Source organism: Phoca vitulina, unplaced genomic scaffold (genome assembly GCF_004348235.1).
Source record: "Phoca vitulina isolate PV1807 unplaced genomic scaffold, GSC_HSeal_1.0 scaffold11, whole genome shotgun sequence".
Classification (NCBI taxonomy): Eukaryota; Metazoa; Chordata; class Mammalia; order Carnivora; family Phocidae; genus Phoca; species Phoca vitulina.
In genome coordinates, this window is record NW_022589714.1 from 38,789,263 (window position 1) to 38,806,147 (window position 16,885).

Genomic DNA, 16,885 nt, shown 5'->3' on the forward strand with positions numbered 1-16,885 from the left:
TCCTGCCCCCATCTGTCTCCTTCCCAACCCCATTACAGAAACGGCCTCCAAGGCAGTCTTTCCTGAGCACCACTGAAGAAATTCTAAACAATTCCAATAAGCAGTTCCAAAGGCTTTTTTTTCAGCAGGGGCAGCACTGTTGGAAGTAAGTGCACGGCTTCCCAGGGGACTACTTGGGAAAAGTCCACACACAATGCACCCTGACATTTAAGAAATTGCTCCACCATCAATCATGGTACTTTAGAGCCACATCATAGGTACCGTGGGAGAGAGATGCAGACAGACCTTCGTTGCCTCGTCCACACTCTGAGAGCCCCTACTAGGGCTAGACGGTGAGGCATTAACAGCTCAGTCTATTGAGGGAGAGCGTTAAGTCTCAGGTCAGATGAACCTGTTTCTCAGACAGCACTGGCTTTGTTTCGGTTTTTCCTTTACATATTTGTTGTGATTCTGTCATCAAGGAAAAAATCATTGCTTCTATGTCATTACCTGTTAGGGATTTTAGGGCCTAGTATTATTCTGGAATTCACCTAGTTCAAAATAAAGACCTCCAAAGAAGCAAGTTCACTTGAAAATAGCAGTGACACTTGAGAATGAACATGTTCTATTTCTCAGATTTGAAGGTCAAAAAGTCTTAACCCAGTTGTTGGTAGTCACCACTAGATGGCACTTGAGCCATAGTATGCTGAGACAGCTGGGTGGCGTTTAGGGCCACACCCCAAGGGCCTCACGGAGACTACTGGAATTTGGAAGGTGTGTCGGCCACTTCCTTAACCAATCCCAACAAGCATGTCACTCCAGAACTGACTATTAAAGGCAAGAACAAAATACTTGATTATCATCAAAGCAATAGCAGAAAACCAAACAGGTGACTTGGAAGTTAATTCCATGTAAGAATCTGTCATGATTCTCCCTAGTCCCACCCTCTAGTTCCAGCCTCTCCCCCTGTGAAAATGACAGCTACTGCTGGTTGACTGCCCCCAAATCCCTCTGGCTTAGCACCTGGTCCCCATCTGCAGGCTCATCACTGCTAAGACCCCCGCCTTCCCTCTGAGCCCAATTCTCCAAGGTGCTATCCTGTAAGTATTCAGAAGCCATTCATTCACACAGGCTCTTCTTAACTCATCAAGCAGAAAAGAAGTGGCTCACTGCCAGGCCTCAGTTCCTATAACCAAATACCAAATTAAAATATGGCTGCCATCCTCTTCTTCCTCTACCAGATTTTATGAACCAATTCTAACTTTGGAGGGCAGACACTGGACACTTCCATGGATGTTAAAAACTTGTAGGTGAGCGCTGTGTATTGTGTAAGACTGTTGAATCACAGACCTGTACCTCTGAAACAAATGATACAATATATGTTAAAAAAAAAAGAAGAAGAAGAAGAAGATAGTAGGAAGGGAAAAATGAAGGGGGGGAATAGGAGGGGGAGAAGAACCATGAGAGACTATGGACTCTGAGAAACAAACTGTGGGTTCTAGAGGGGAAGGGGGTGGGGGGATGGGGTAGCCTGGTGATGGGTATTAAAGAGGGCACATTCTGCATGGAGCACTGGGTGTTATACGCAAACAATGAAATCACGGAACACTACATCAAAAACTAATGATGTAATGTATGGTGATTAACATAATAAAAAAATGAAAAAAAAACTAATGATGTAATGTGATTAACATAACATAATAAAATTAAATAAAATTAAATTTTAAAAAACTTGTAGATTTCTCAAGCAAGCAAATCCTGAATCTGGGCAAGTTTTCTTGACATCTCCTTCCTCAAGTAAAGAATTTAAACATAAAACTATAGTTGGCAGACCTAACCTTTTTTGTTGGGAAGTAGGGAATTCTCCTTGGGAGTAATGAAGTAACCAACACCCACATATTTTGAACAGTTCTACTCTCCGTCAAATATTAAGTTTCTGGGACACCTGGGTGGTTCAGTCGGTTGGGTGTCTGCCTTCAGCTCAGGTCATGATTCCAGGGTACTGGGATTGAGCCCCACATCGGGCTCCTTGCTCAGCGGGGAGCCTGCTTCTCCCTCTGCCTGTCGCTCCCCCTGCTTGTGCGCTTGCTCTCTCTCTCTGACAAATAAAATCTTTTAAAAAAAATATTAAGTTTCCCTGCAAGGGCTATTCTGGAAGCAGAGAATAAATTATATGTATAATCTTCCAATTAATCCGTAATATGCCTAGAGGGCAAGCCATATGCATTGCTTCTAAAATCTGGTCCAACTTCTGCTTTTTGGCCACTTCACTATACCACGACAATCTTCAAGTATATTCCGCCAACTGTTCTCTGCACGGAGGGACATGGCAGAACATCAAGTGATGGTGGTGGGAAAGGATGACAATTGCTCTTCCATGAAATCAGTTTCAAGGGGAATCAGTACAAGATATACTCCCAAAATATAGAAAGAACCTCCATAATTATTCGTGACTATTCATGAAAGGTGCATTTTTTAATTATTCAAAAAGATGGATTTCTTCAAACCTTCAGTTTATGCCAGTGTTCAGGGAGAGGAGTCCCTCAAGTTTATTAGATACAGTAACATAAGCGGTTATTTTATTTAAAAATGAACAAGTGTCCTGGGGCGCCTGGGTGGCTCAGTCATTAAGCGTCTGCCTTCGGCTCAGGTCATGATCCCAGGGACCTGGGATCGAGCCCCGCATTGGGCTCCCTGCTCTGCGGGAAGCCTGCTTCTCCCTCTCCCACTCCCCCTGCTTGTGTTCCCTCTCTCGCTATGTCTCTGTCAAATAAATAAATAAATATTTTAAAAAAATAAAAAATAAAAATGAACAAGTGTCCTTGGATTCATTGTGTTTGAGATTTCAGATCCCATGGTGACTAGCTACAGTGGAGAAACAAGGCCTGGACTTGCTTTGAGCATCAGTTTCACTATTTGAGCAAATCTCTTCCCCTCATGAGATTTCAGTCACCCCACCTGCAAAGGAGATTTTTATTGCACTAATTGCTATTTTGCTCACCTAATATCAAGATAGGAAAAAGAACAATAAAAACAACAAAATCTGGGGCGCCTGGGTGGCTCAGTCAGTTAAGCGGCTGCCTTCGGCTCAGGTCATGATCCTGGGATCCTGGGATCGAGCCCCACGTCCGGCTCCCAGCTCGGCAGAGAGCCTGCTTCTCCCCCTCCCTCTGCCTGCCACTCTGCCTACTTGTGCTCTCTCTCTCTCTCTGTCAAATAAATAAATAAATAAATAATCTTTAATTTAAAAAAAAAACAAACAACAATCTAACTAGTCACTTCTGCTGCTATTTAAGTTGAAAAGCATCAGAATCCAAGAATGAGAGAGTAAAGACAGGACAGTGCTACACCGCACACGCAGGACACAGCCACCACCAGCCTCTCTCAGCACCACACTTCTGATCAAAGACCACAGAGAGCTGTGGATTCTCTGAGCAGAAGATGTTTCTTATATCCAGCCAGTTTAATCTAAACTGGCAGTTCTCAATTTCGGGGCATCTCAGAATCCCTTTAAACTTTTAAAAATTGAGGACCCCAAAAATCTTTTATGTGAGTCGTATCTGCCCATTATTTACTGAAGGCATCACACTCCCTGATTTCTAACTCTATTACGAAGCTATAGTAAGTAAAACAGTATGGTGTTAGCATAAAAACAGACACACACATCAATGGAACAGGATAGAGCCCAGAAATAAACCCATGCATATATGGCTAATTAATTTGCAACAAAGGAACCAAAAATATACAGTGGGGAAAGAACAGTCTCCTCGATGAATGGTGCTGGGAAAACTGGGCAGCTACATGCAAAAGAATGAAAGTGAACCCCTGACTTACACCATACACAAAAACTAACTCAAAATGGATCAAAGACTTAAATGTAAGACCTGAAACCACACAACTCTAGAAGAAACATAGGCAGTAAGCTCCCTGACACAGGTCTTGGTGATGATTTTTTAATCTGACACCCAAAGCAACAAAAGCAAAAATAAACAAGTGGGGCTACATCAAACTTAAAAGCTTCTGCACAGCAAATGAAACCATCAACAAAATGAAAAGGCAAGCTATTGGATGGGAGAAAATATTTGCAAATCTTTTATCTCGTAAGGGACACTAATATCTAAAATAAATAAAGAACTCATACAACCCAATAGCAAAAAAACAATTGATTAAAAATGGGCAGAAGCCCTAAATAGACATTTTTCCAAAGACATACAGATGACCAAAGGGTACATGAAAAGATGCTCATCATCCATCATCAGGGAAATGCAAATCAAAACTGCAATAAGACATCACCTCACACCTGTCAGAATGGCTAGAATCAAAAAGATAAGAAATAGTAAGTGTTGGTGAGGATGCGGAGAGAAGGGAACCCCCATGCACCGTTCACGGGAATGTAAAGTGGTGCAGCCACTATAAAAAACAGTATGGACCTTCATCAAAAAATTAAAAATAGAACTACCATATGATTCAGCAGTTCCACTCTTGGGTATTTATCTAAAGAAAATGAAAACACTGAATCCAAAAGATATTTGCACCCCCATGTTCAATGCACCATTATTTACAATAGCCAAGATGTGGAAACAACTCAGATAATCTACCAATGGCTGAACAGATAACAAAAACGTCACACGCACACACACATACACAGGCTTGCGTGCACAAGCGCGCAGAGTATTATTCAGCCATAAAAAAGAATGTTCCCTACTTGAGTACTCTCTCAGTCTACAGGTACGGTTCCTCTCTACATCTGCTAGCCCTGTATTCTTTAGAGTTGTCTTTGCCCGTCTTAGTGGTTAATCTCCTGTTATAGTTAATAATTCTTCATATTAAATTTCCCTGTTCAAATTACTGGTATGGTTTCTTTCTCTTGCATGGGTCCTGAACCCTAAATGATACCATCATCATCTGTAAAACTTAAAAGAGAATGCATATTTCCTAAATCACTAAGAAAATTAAAACCCAGAACATTACAGTCCATTTAGGAAATGAGAGGCATCAGTGAGAAAGCATAAAACATGATCACAGAAGACCAAAGTCAGTAATTAACATAAAAGCAAATGGATTATCCGTCTCCCCTCTTAAATTGCAAAAAGTCTCCAAATGGGTTGAAATATAAAATCCAACAAGACATGCTATTTAGAGACAACAAAAAATTATATAGAAGTTAAAAAAAAAGACAACTTATCAAGCAAATATAAACAAAAAAAGAATATTCCAATCTCAAAGAGGTTAATTTCAAAGTAAAAGTATAAAGGAGAAAAGAAGTAACTTTATAGACTAGCAAGTCTTTTATGAATGACCCCTAACAGACACAAGAATTTACATACTAAACAACAGTATCAAAATATATGAAACAAAAGCTCTAGACAAACAAGCTGAAATTGAGAAAAAGATCTAGAAGACTTTAAGACAACATTTAGTCTATGGTAGTTTACACCCCAAGATAAGAAAATAAAATTTGAATAATATAATTAAAGTGGTTGAATACATGTTCACCTCTGTCCCACATGAACTAAATAAAGCTTCATTTAAAACATCCATAAAACGTTTTTTTTAAATGCTGGGCTCCAAAACCTCAATTCTAAAAAGCAGAAACTACATAAGCCGTATTTCCTTGCTACAAGGTAAAAATGCTACAAGCAGCAACAATTAAAAAAGAAAAAAGCCAACCACACAGAAATTTATTTAACCAAAAATTTAAAACACAATGATAAACTACTTAGAAAACAAGACACATCAATGTAGCTGGGATGTGAACGTATCTGAAATTAGAGATAACCAAAACCCTTCATTTGTATACAAATAAAAACAAAAAATAAACATCAGACTCAAAAAGTTACAGGGCAAGAAACTCTACAGAAAACAAAAGAAATACACATAAAATGAGAAATTAATATATTTTAAAACAAATGACAAGTGATAAATCCAAACACCGGGTTTTTTTTGAAGGGAAAAGAGATTACCTTCAGCGAGTCAAATCAAGGAAAAAATAGGACATGGTAAAACTAAGGTCAATTTCTTGTAACTTAGAAGTAACAAACTTAATATAGGAGATTTCTTACTATTAAAATTCTCTGCAAATAAATGTGTAAAATTTCAACAAAATTAAGTTTTCTGGAAAAGTATAAATTACTTAAATTTAGCAAATAACAAACACCAAAGGAGAAATACATTTTAAAACAAAATTTTAAAATCAAATTTAAAGATACTTCAATTTAAAAACAGGTAACATAGTCACAGAAGAAATTGTTATCAAGAAATTACTTCCCAAAAGGGCTCTCAATTCAAAGGTTTCTCAGCTCAATCCTTCAATCTTTAATGGAACAAATCCCTCCAATGATGTAACTGCTTGATGCAAAGAAAAATATACATAGTTACCCTATTCACCTTATACAGCTAGCAAAATCTCCATGTCAAAAATTGGACTGGGGCGCCTAGGTGACTCAGTAGGGTGAGCATACAACTCTTGATCTCAGCTTAGGTCTTGACCTCAGGGTTGTGAGTTCAAGCTCTGCTTTGGGCTCCACACTAGGTGTGGAGCCTACTTATAAAAAAAAAAAGAAAAGAAAAAAAGAGCTAACAGCCCAAAAGACTAAATTCACTTACGTAAAAAATGCAATTTTCCTAAATAACCTATTAGCAAATCAAAGTTTACAGGGCCAATAGGGCAGCCACATTTTAGGAGAAATGCATTGCAGGACATCACATACTTCACAACTAATGTTCCCAGAAAAACAGATGTGAAAATAGTGAGGATAAAATGGTTGGACAGCAGAAATCTACACGTGCTGTTAGGTATTTTTTCTTTGGAGACTGAATTTTCTTATCTCAGCATTATTTCTAATATTTCAAAGATGAGATCTCACTCCTGCTGGTGGGTTTTTTTTTTGGGGGGGGGGGCTCTTTATCATATTTAATTTCTGTCCCAAAGTTACTGAGACTTAAACATGCTTTTCAACACTAGTTTTAACACAACCAGTTAATGAAAAATAAAATAAATGTGAATGTGAAAACAGTTACCAAAATCGCTCTCAGAGTGCTGCTGGTAAAGAACCCTGGGCTTTACAGGGTACTAACAAAGATGATGCAGAGCTGTTTACCAATTAAAGCTGCACTGCTATATGGCAAAAGCGTGAGCCATACGTCTACAATGCACTGAGACTGCCAATTTTGAAATTATGCAAACCTTGGTCATTTTGTAGGCTATAAGTATGTGCATTACTTCAAATTTTGAAAACAAAGTGAGTATTGTTAGATCAACTATTTTATTTATTTTTAGATTTTATTTATTTATCTGACAGAGACAGCGAGAGAGGGAACACAAGCAGAGGGAGAGCGAGAAGCAGGCTTCCCGCAGAGTAGGGAGCCCGATGCGGGGCTCGATCCCACAACCCTGGGATCCTGACCTGAGCTAAAGGCAGCCGCTTAAAGACTGAGCCACCCAGGCGCCCCAAGATCAACTATTTTAAATCCGTATCATTCAAGTCTACATAAGATGCAAGTAAAATGTAAATCTTAAAAAAAAAATTTTTTTTTTTAAGATTTTTTTTTATTTATTTATTTGACAGAGAGAGACACAGTGAGAGAGGGAACACAAGCAGGGGGAGTGGGAGAGGGAGAAGCAGGCTTCCCGCTGAGCAGGGAGCCCGACGCAGGGCTCGATCCCAGGACCCTGGGACCATGACCTGAGCCGAAGGCAGACGCTTAACGACTGAGCCACCCAGGCGCCTCTTAAAAAAAAAAATTTTTGTAATTAATCTACCTGATTCCAGGCACTCAAAGACGGTTTAACATTGGAAAATCTATTGATATGTCATCAACAAATTAAATGGAAAAAAACCATCTGATAATCTTAAGAGATATCCAAAAAGCATGTGTGACAAAATTCCAGAGCCGATCCTAATTCAGATTATTTTTTTATTTTTATTTTTTTTAAAGATTTTATTTATTTATTTCACAGAGACACAGCGAGAGTAGGAACACAAGCACGGGGAGTGGGAGAGGGAGAAGCAGGCTTCCCGCCCGAGCAAGGAGCCCGATGCAGGGCTCGATCCCAGGACCCTGGGATCATGACCTGAGCCGAAGGCAGAAGCTTAACAACTGAGCCACCCAGGTGCCCCTAATTCAGGTTCTTTAAAAACTAAAAATGGAGGGGTATTTCCTTTCTAGATAAATAACTCAAAACAGCCAGCCAGAAGTAAAATACTATGGACATTCCCATTAAAATCAGAAATAAAACGTCTACCATCAGCATTCTTATTTAACACTGTTCTAAACATTTCTGCCAACAAAACACGCAACAAAAATTAAACTACTAGAAGAAACATTATCATTATTCATAGATGATATCAAAGTGTTCCCTAGAAAACCATGTGAAATTACTGAAACAAGTACTAGAATTAAGCAGCTAGATACTAGAAAAATATATAGTCTGATGAGACCACAGAATTATTACCACTCAAATTTTTGCACCTGTCCCCACCAGGACTGCCTCTATCCTGGTTTGAGTCAGTATGGCTGTTTGCCTGATTACCACTTTATGCTCCTCAACTAACTGGCTTCCCTGTCTTCAGCCAGTGAGACATTATGCAGTATGACCACAGGATATTTCTCTAAACCAAATCTAACCATGTCATTCCTTTGCTCAGAATCTTCTCATAGCTTCCCATAATCGAATAAAATCTAAATTTCTTACCAAGGCCTTATAAATATGCCCCTATTCATGTAGGCCTTACTCAAATGCCATTCTTGACATTCCAGCCACATGGTCGTCTTTTCTATTCCTCAAACACTCCAAAGGGGCTTTGTGCTTGTTCTTCACTCTGCTGGTATTGCTCTTCCTTGAGTCCCACAAGAATGGCTCCTTCTAAGATGTTAATCACATCTTATCTTAAAAGTTACCTCCTCAAAGACTCTTCTGATCATCCAGCCTAAAGTAGCCACCCAGTCACTATCTCCCATCACCCTATTTTAATTCCCTCCATAGAATCTAAGTTCATGATCTGATACTTTTCCTGGTATACGGAGTATCTCCTCCTCCTACTGTCATCTCGGTGAGAGTTTATCTCCAACACTTAACTAAGTGCCTGGCACATACGAAGAGTCACTCGATAAACACCTGATTTTTAATCACCTAAAATTCCCAACAGGCCATAAGCACCACAAAACAGGAGTCATGCCTATTTTACTCATTGTTCTATCTCCACGAGTCTGACACCCGGTATATAGTTAATAAATATCTGATGAATGAATGAATCAATCCCTCCTTCCCTCCTTTTAGTCCCTAGGATTCTTAAGATTAGGAAATTTGCCTGGTTAGTCCAACATATTGCTGGTCTATACCAAACTTGTAGCCAATTAATAACTGTCCCAAATAATTTCATGTGAATTATAAAGTCAGGTCTTCCCACTCCTACCCATTCCCCAAATTCTACACTTGGGTAATGAACTTGTTAAGATAAACACCAAGCTTTAATAAAGTTCCAACAGCCTTACTGAAATTAATCTTTAACATGCCTTTATCAAAAAGACATTTACAAGAAAAGAACAGGTCGATAAAAATTAAATCTTTTGAGTCCTAATCCATAACTGTGTGAGTAGCTGGGCAGAGAAGAGACCTTCCCTAAAGTTATACTAAAAAAAAAAAACAAAAAAACTGAGGTGTTAAAATGTTAATCTTGTCAGTGTACTGAGAAATGAGTACTCTATGCTAAAACTAACAAAGCCACAAAAGGACTCCTCTTAAGGAATTAAAATACTGGATCACCATTTTGATTACCCAAGAGTTACTCATTAAATATGACACAGAGTACATACTTGCTGGTTTGTGGGCATTCTAAGTATCTAATTACTTCAAACAAAAGGCTACACTCTCAATTTTTTACATTTTGTTTTTATTCAAGAGTTTACTCACAGGCAGCACTTTAAAATCAGGCTTTTAAAATTAAAGGCCAAAACTAAAAAAATTTTGCAAATATGACACTGCTAAAAGAATCATCATCTTAATAATTTAAACCCTAAAATGTCCTGTGGAGTTAAAGTCTTTATACATAGACTGTGTAAGATTGATATCATTTAAAACAAACAACTGAAAAACCACAGATTGTGGGTAAATTTGTCAATGAAGATAATCATCAGTTTCAGCCTTCCAGAGTATGAAAACCAGCAATTAATTCATCTTGTGACAGAATATAAACTATGCTTCAGAATTTGGACTTTAAAGTCTCTTTCTCCAGCAGCAAGTCAGCATATCTATGCTGAAGTTCTTTTTCTCTTTCCTGTTGTCGCTGAACATCTTCTTTTAGACACTTGAAGAGACAAAAATATTAAATAATTATTTCATATGTAAGCACACTGAAAATTAAAAATATCTTATAATACTTTATCATCTTACAAATAGCTGAGCTACGTCATGACTCTTAAGGGCTAGGTATTCCCCCAGAGAAACAAGAAATAGCAACTACTTGTGCTGTAAAACAAGTACTGCAACCATTCTCTGGTCAAATGACTACCATCTGTAACTCTTGTAAAATCTTATAAAATCTCTGCTGCCACCTCAAATAAACAAGCCACTGTCGTCCTATCAATACCCACAAATGCACTTCATTAAGCCCTGACTGCCCAAGTGTGACTATCATGCACACTTGAGAAATAAACCAAATCTAGCCAAAGGAATTTCATGCTTTAGAATGACCAGCTATATTCCCAGCATCTTAAATTATAAAACAGACACTGGTTTAATGTACCTCAGAGAGCTAGAAGAATGGGAGGCAATTAAGTTTCAGGGGGACAAATCACAAGGGTTACTTATTCTATTTCACAGTGTATAGATATACAAACCAGAAAATTAGTAAAGGAAAAGCCACTGTATTCACCATTGGCCTGGTCTATCCATCTACACACAGACAATTCTAGATAAGTCAAAAACTTCAGGCTCTCATTGAAAAAAGCCAGACAGTATCAACTTCAGAGATAGTCTGCACAGGAAAAAGAAAAAACAGGAAAGCCCTGGTAATTCTTTGCAGTTCTCTTTTGAAGCAATGCTGCAAGGCAATAATGTTACCTCTAGCCTCCGGGGAATAGCAGAATCTTCATGTTTCTTGAGTTCTTCAAAAGTGCGTAACTCCAAATGAGCCTGCTCAATTTGGTCCCATAAGTCATTCAACTGTTTCATGAGCCCCATAGCACGAGACTGGTAACCCCCAAGCAAAATTTTCATCTTCTTCTCCATCTTTGCAGCTCTCTTAGCTTCCGTTGTCATGTGACCCCTGTTTATCTGGGGGTTGGGGGAAGATCACATCAGCAGACATGAGAAAAACAGGCTAAATAACAGAACTAAAAAGGCACTATTGGTTCATTTACCTCCTCAAAGCAAAGGTACATTAGAATTCCTTATATTTTAGCTACCATAACACAAAATTTGGCCTAAGAAGGGTTTGTCTTGTACTAGAAGGGTTTCACAGTTTAGTCCCACATCACCTGTCTATAACTTCACCCATGATTCAATTTCAAAGCAAGTTTGAATTTCATAGTATAAGAAAAACTAATCTCTGCTTCTGAAAATAACTTCTGCTATCATTAATCTGCACTGATTTGGGGACTGGGAGAGACCCATCTTCACCACCTTTATCCCAAAATGTACTTCTATACAATATGATGACTACAGCTAACACTGCTGTATGATATACAGAAAGTTGTGAAGAAAGTAAATCTCAAGATCATAAGAGGACATTTTTTTCTTTTTTTCTTCTTTCTTCCTTTATATTTTATCTACATGAGATGATGGAGGTTAACTGAATCTATCGCGATAATCATTTCACAACACATGTAAATCAAACCATCATCCCGAACACCTTAAGTTTATACAGTGATGTACAATTATTTCTCAATAAAAGTGGGGAAAATGCACGTCTATATTATACATCCAGTACATTTTTAACAACTGAATAATGTCCAGTTAATGCACCATAGTTGTAATCAAAATGTAATCCCCTTAAACTATAAAACTACTGGTTTATTTTTATAATGTTATAATTCTATATGTGGCACAAAACCCATAAAGGAAAAAGAATACCACATTTGGCAATGAAAAAAAAATCTTTAGTTTTTGAAAAGTGAAGACACCAGAAAATTGAGAGATGACAGTTTTCCTATTAAATATGTATACTGAGCACAGATGGGCTGCCTCCTCAACTCATTCTAAAAATTAAGGGAAAAGAATTCAAACTCACAAAAGAGGAGGAGGAAGACAATTAACAAAAGCAAGATACCAAAAAAATGCTAGAGCTGATGCAGGGCCGAGAAAGCCCCAGGTGAGGGAGTCCAAGGAGAGCTGGCTGAGAAGGAAACAGGTGTGTAACACAGAATCCCATTCACATAACACCTACTCTAGGTGTATATTCTACATCCCACAATATAATCACTTCGTATTTTAAAGTGATCTCCAAATGCATGTTTTCAACATACAACACTTACAATTATGAGGTCAGAGCCACAAGAATAATGATTAAATCTGTGTTACTTTCTTATGTGTGGGTCTGTTCTTTCTTTCCTCCCCCCCCTCAACTTACTTCCTCTCTCCCCCCACTCTCGACCCCACCTCAACTGATTCCATCAAGTGACTCTGAAACTAAGTAGTCTCAAGATAACGTACACCCAAATAATAATCCATAAAAAGCTAGTAAGCTTTTATTCGTCTGCAATTCATTCGGATAATAATGTCCTTTATAAAGGAGCCATTTTCCTCTAACAGATGACAAAGTAAGTTGCACGGCACCGATGTCTAAGGAAACACTGTGCGGAGTCATGCAGCACAGGAGAGGGCGCAGCGAGTCACCCTCCCCACCCAGCACTGCCACCCCACTGTTCTCAGGTGATGCGAGCTATTTAACCTGTCTTCCTTTCCTCATCAATAAAATGGCAGTCACTGCTATAAGTTATTATGGAGCTTAAGTAATATAATAGATGTCAAACCCTTAGCCTCCCAGGGACTAGCACAGAGGAAACAGTTAACAAGTGTCAGGTCTGATTACAATTACCTTATATATACTAAGAGTTCAACCATTTTGCTCTCCCCTCTCTAATGGACCACGGGACTAATGATGAGGCTTTAAAACCTTAAAATTCCAACTTTAATAAAAAATGACCCAGAATCCTTCCTGGAAATAAAGCAAGGAAAAATAGCTATTCCTTCTTTTAAGAGAGCAGTCTGCCTCTTGAGGACAACCATGGCAAGTAACATGTACTGGAACGTGTCTTCTCCAGCCAGTGGCTTCCAACCCCAGCTCAACTTTAGAATCCCCCGCGGAGCTTTTCAAATCTACCAGTGCCAGTGCCCTAAGCCCAGAGACCCTTATTTAAATGGTCTCAGATCTTGGTATTTTTAAAGCCCCCAGATGACTCTACTAGGCAATCAGGATGGAGTTGCTGGATGGAGTTATATTATGATGGAGTTATGCTATAATTCAGCATGTTCTAAGATACTCTAATCATATGTGGATTCAAATAAACATTCCAAAACCCTAACATTAACAGCACAGAATTTCAAAGTAATACACACAGCACTTTTTCTTTTTTTTTGAGAGACCGAACAAGCATGAGAGTGGAGGGGGGGTGGGAGGGGGTGAGGAGGGAAAGAGAGAATCTCAAGCAGACTCCCTGCTGAGCACGGAGCCCTACACAGGGCTCAATCTTACCACCCTGAGATCATGACCTGACCCAAAATAAAGAGTTGAATACTTAACCGACTGAGCCACCCAGACGCCCCTATACATAGCAATTTTAAAAATTAGACATACAAATTTTCATTTTCATTGGTTAAGATAATTCAAATAGCTATGCACTGCACTCCATGGATATTCAATTTCCAATTTGGTACAAGAACCTAATACTTATGTTCTAAAAGTGTTTAATTAGTCATCAAGACACATTTTGAATGACTGGTACCTTGTATCTGGTGATTACCCCACCTCATACAGTTGAGTCATTTATGCTCCCCAAACTATCAAGGATTTTAAAACTTTCAAAGTTGCTAGCTTCTATTTCATGCCAACAATTTTATTTAATTTAGTTCAAGCTTTATATAAAATCTTCTGGCTCAAATACTATACTAAGATTCCAAGCAAATATGGAAATAAATTATACCAAAAAATTAAGCGAAGGAAAAAATTTATAGTCAAATAACTACATAAATTTAGTCACGAAAAGTATAAGGAAAAATTAAATGCAGCTTTTAATATTCAATTTAAGCTCAGTTACCTTACGTCTGCCATCTGATCATTAAAATGTGAAGGAAGATTATCTGTACACTTTGTAAAATATTCAACCTATGTCTGCTCAATGCGCTTTAGGAGGGAAAAATGCTAACCTATAAGGTCTGGCTTTTTTCTAGCCAAGAAACCTCAAACATGAAATGCACATGCATTCATGGAACAGAACTGCCCTAAATTAGTCCAACTCCCCCACCCCATACTCATACACCACAGAAATATTAAAGTCCAACAGGGTATAAGACCTTATTGTTTAAAATACAAAAAAATCAGGAAAAACCAGACTGTGACTTAACCAAATTCATATTTCTAAGCCTTTCTAAAAAAATTAAGTATTAGCAATTGCCCTTCCGGAAGGACAACTTATTTTTTTTTTTTTAAGATTTTATTTATTTATTTATTCATGAGAGACAGAGAGAGAGAGAGGCAAAGGGAGAAGCAGGCTTCCCGCAGAGCAGGGAGCCCGATGCGGGACTCGATCCCAGGACCCTGGGATCATGACCTGAGCCGAAGGCAGACGCTTAACCATCTGAGCCACCCAGGCGCCCAGGACAACTTATTTTGAACAAAACAATATTGGCTTAAGGAGCTTCGACAGTATGGTTAGAGCTGACTTATAAAAAGTTCTCAAAAAAAAATTTTTTTTTTCAAATCCTTATCTGCACTTAGAAATGCACTTCAAATTCTTCTTAAAACATCCAACAGAGATAGTAGCAGAGATAGGAGTGGAGATAGGATTAAATACCTTGTAAACTTGTCACCAGACAAATCTACCAGATATGGTTATAATGGAAGCTTAAGCTTTAAATATGTATCAGCACAAAATTCACTATTAGAAAACTGTACCTAGGGGCGCCTGGGTGGCTCAGTGGGTTAAGCGTCTGCCTTTGGCTCAAGTCATGATCTCAGGGTCCTGTGATAGAGCCCCGAGATGAGCTCCCTGCTCTCCCTGCTTCTCCCTCTCCCTGTTGCTACCTCAGTCTCTCTCTCAAATAAATAAAATGTTAAAAAAAAAAAAAAAGAGGAAAAGAAAACTGTAACTATGAAAAAATTAAAGTAGGACAACACTTGATATAATTAAAGCTGACTACATCTAAAATGAAAAAGTAAAATTCAATCCAAAAGGGGAGATGAATGAGAATGTATCTACATACCAATGTGTAGGGGACACCAAACTGACAAATTTCATGTACCATAACTCAATCTTATAATACGATGTCTGGAATGGGAAAGAGAGAATAATATATGAAACAAAAGTGGTTGTGAGTTGATACCCCCAGCTGGATGCTAACATTTGAGGACTCATTAAACTAATCCACGTTAGGGTTTATTTGAAAACTCCAATAAAAGGTTCTATAAAATTCAAATTCAGTTATCTACTGCAGAGGCTATTTTGTTAAGACTGTACACCACAGGGGCGCCTGGGTGGGTCAGTCGTTAAGCGTCTGCCTTCGGCTCAGGTCATGGTCCCAGGGTCCTGGGATCAAGTCCCGCATCGGGCTCCCTGCTCCACGGGAAGCCTGCTTCTCCCTCTCCCACTCCCCCTGCTTGTGTTCCCTCTCTCGCTGTGTCTCTTTCTGTCAAATAAATAAATACAATCTTTTTAAAAATTAAAAAAAAAGACTGTACACCACAAACCATGAATCAATACAATGAAATATAAGAGACATCAAAATTTACAAGTATGTCAACGATTTCAACACACCAAAATGTATATATGAGATGTTAAATTACAATCCACAATTATGTTAAAATCCATTTATACTAACCAAAATCTGAGCCTTAAGCCTTACTCAATCTCTGTGAAAATCAACCCATGTCTCAAATTTCAGACAGTCATCAAAATTTATAGAATAAAAACTCAGCCACCCTGTTGTTCAAGGTACCAAAGTTACTTCTTGATACCTGAGAGTATCAAACCAAGTTTAATCCAACAGACCTGAAGTGACAGGGAGAGAATTTCCACTCACTAAACCTTGTAATCGCTAGGCACACAGTATTTCATTTAATCTTACAGTATCTCAAACTCTCACTTCCGAGATAAAAACTATTAGCCACCCAAATATTACAGGTAAGGAAATGTGAGGCTCAGAGAGGTTAAGTAACTTGCCCTAGGCCACACAGCGACTAAGTGAAGAAACTACAGAATGTGTCCTACTTGAAAGTTCAACACATTAGGTCACACCACTACTAATAAACCGAACATCCTCCTTGCCTCAGCCCCTGAAATGCAAACATGCCTGAAGAAATTCAAGCTGTGGGTCTAAATGGCTTAATGCCATCAGACAGTTCCCTGAAAAACAAGTTATTCTAGACACACATAAACAAGATCTTAATTAATGGATCTGCCCATCATTCTTTCTGAGACATTAGCCTACAAGAATTTTATTTGACACTTGAGAAAAGCTTTGACTTTCCCCAGCTTACACTTTTAAATTCCTAATTCTTTTATTCTTAACAAGCTATAAGATCATAAGAAAACAAACATCTCTTAGAAAAATTTTACAGGGAAGAAAAGGTTATTTAACAACTTTTTAAGAAGTTGGGCAGAATATAACGAGTATATAATTACTTGGGGATTTCGCCAAAGCTGTTCTTTGCCACAACTTTATAAATGAGAGCAAGTGATCAGGTTTCTT

General features: G+C 38.3%; 1 protein-coding gene across 1 annotated transcript in view; it reads right to left on the reverse strand.

Annotated features, from left to right (window-relative positions):
• Window positions 1-9,863: 9,863 nt before the first annotated feature.
• CDC5L (cell division cycle 5 like) overlaps window positions 9,864-16,885 on the reverse strand; it is a 46,487-nt gene continuing 39,465 nt past the window's right edge. The window contains exons 15-16 of the mRNA XM_032409732.1: window positions 11,042-11,254; window positions 9,864-10,286 (exon numbers count right to left, since the gene is read on the reverse strand). Coding sequence (XP_032265623.1) covers window positions 10,182-10,286; window positions 11,042-11,254 — 318 coding nt within the window. The 3' untranslated portion in view covers window positions 9,864-10,181. The remainder of the gene's footprint in view (window positions 10,287-11,041; window positions 11,255-16,885) is intronic.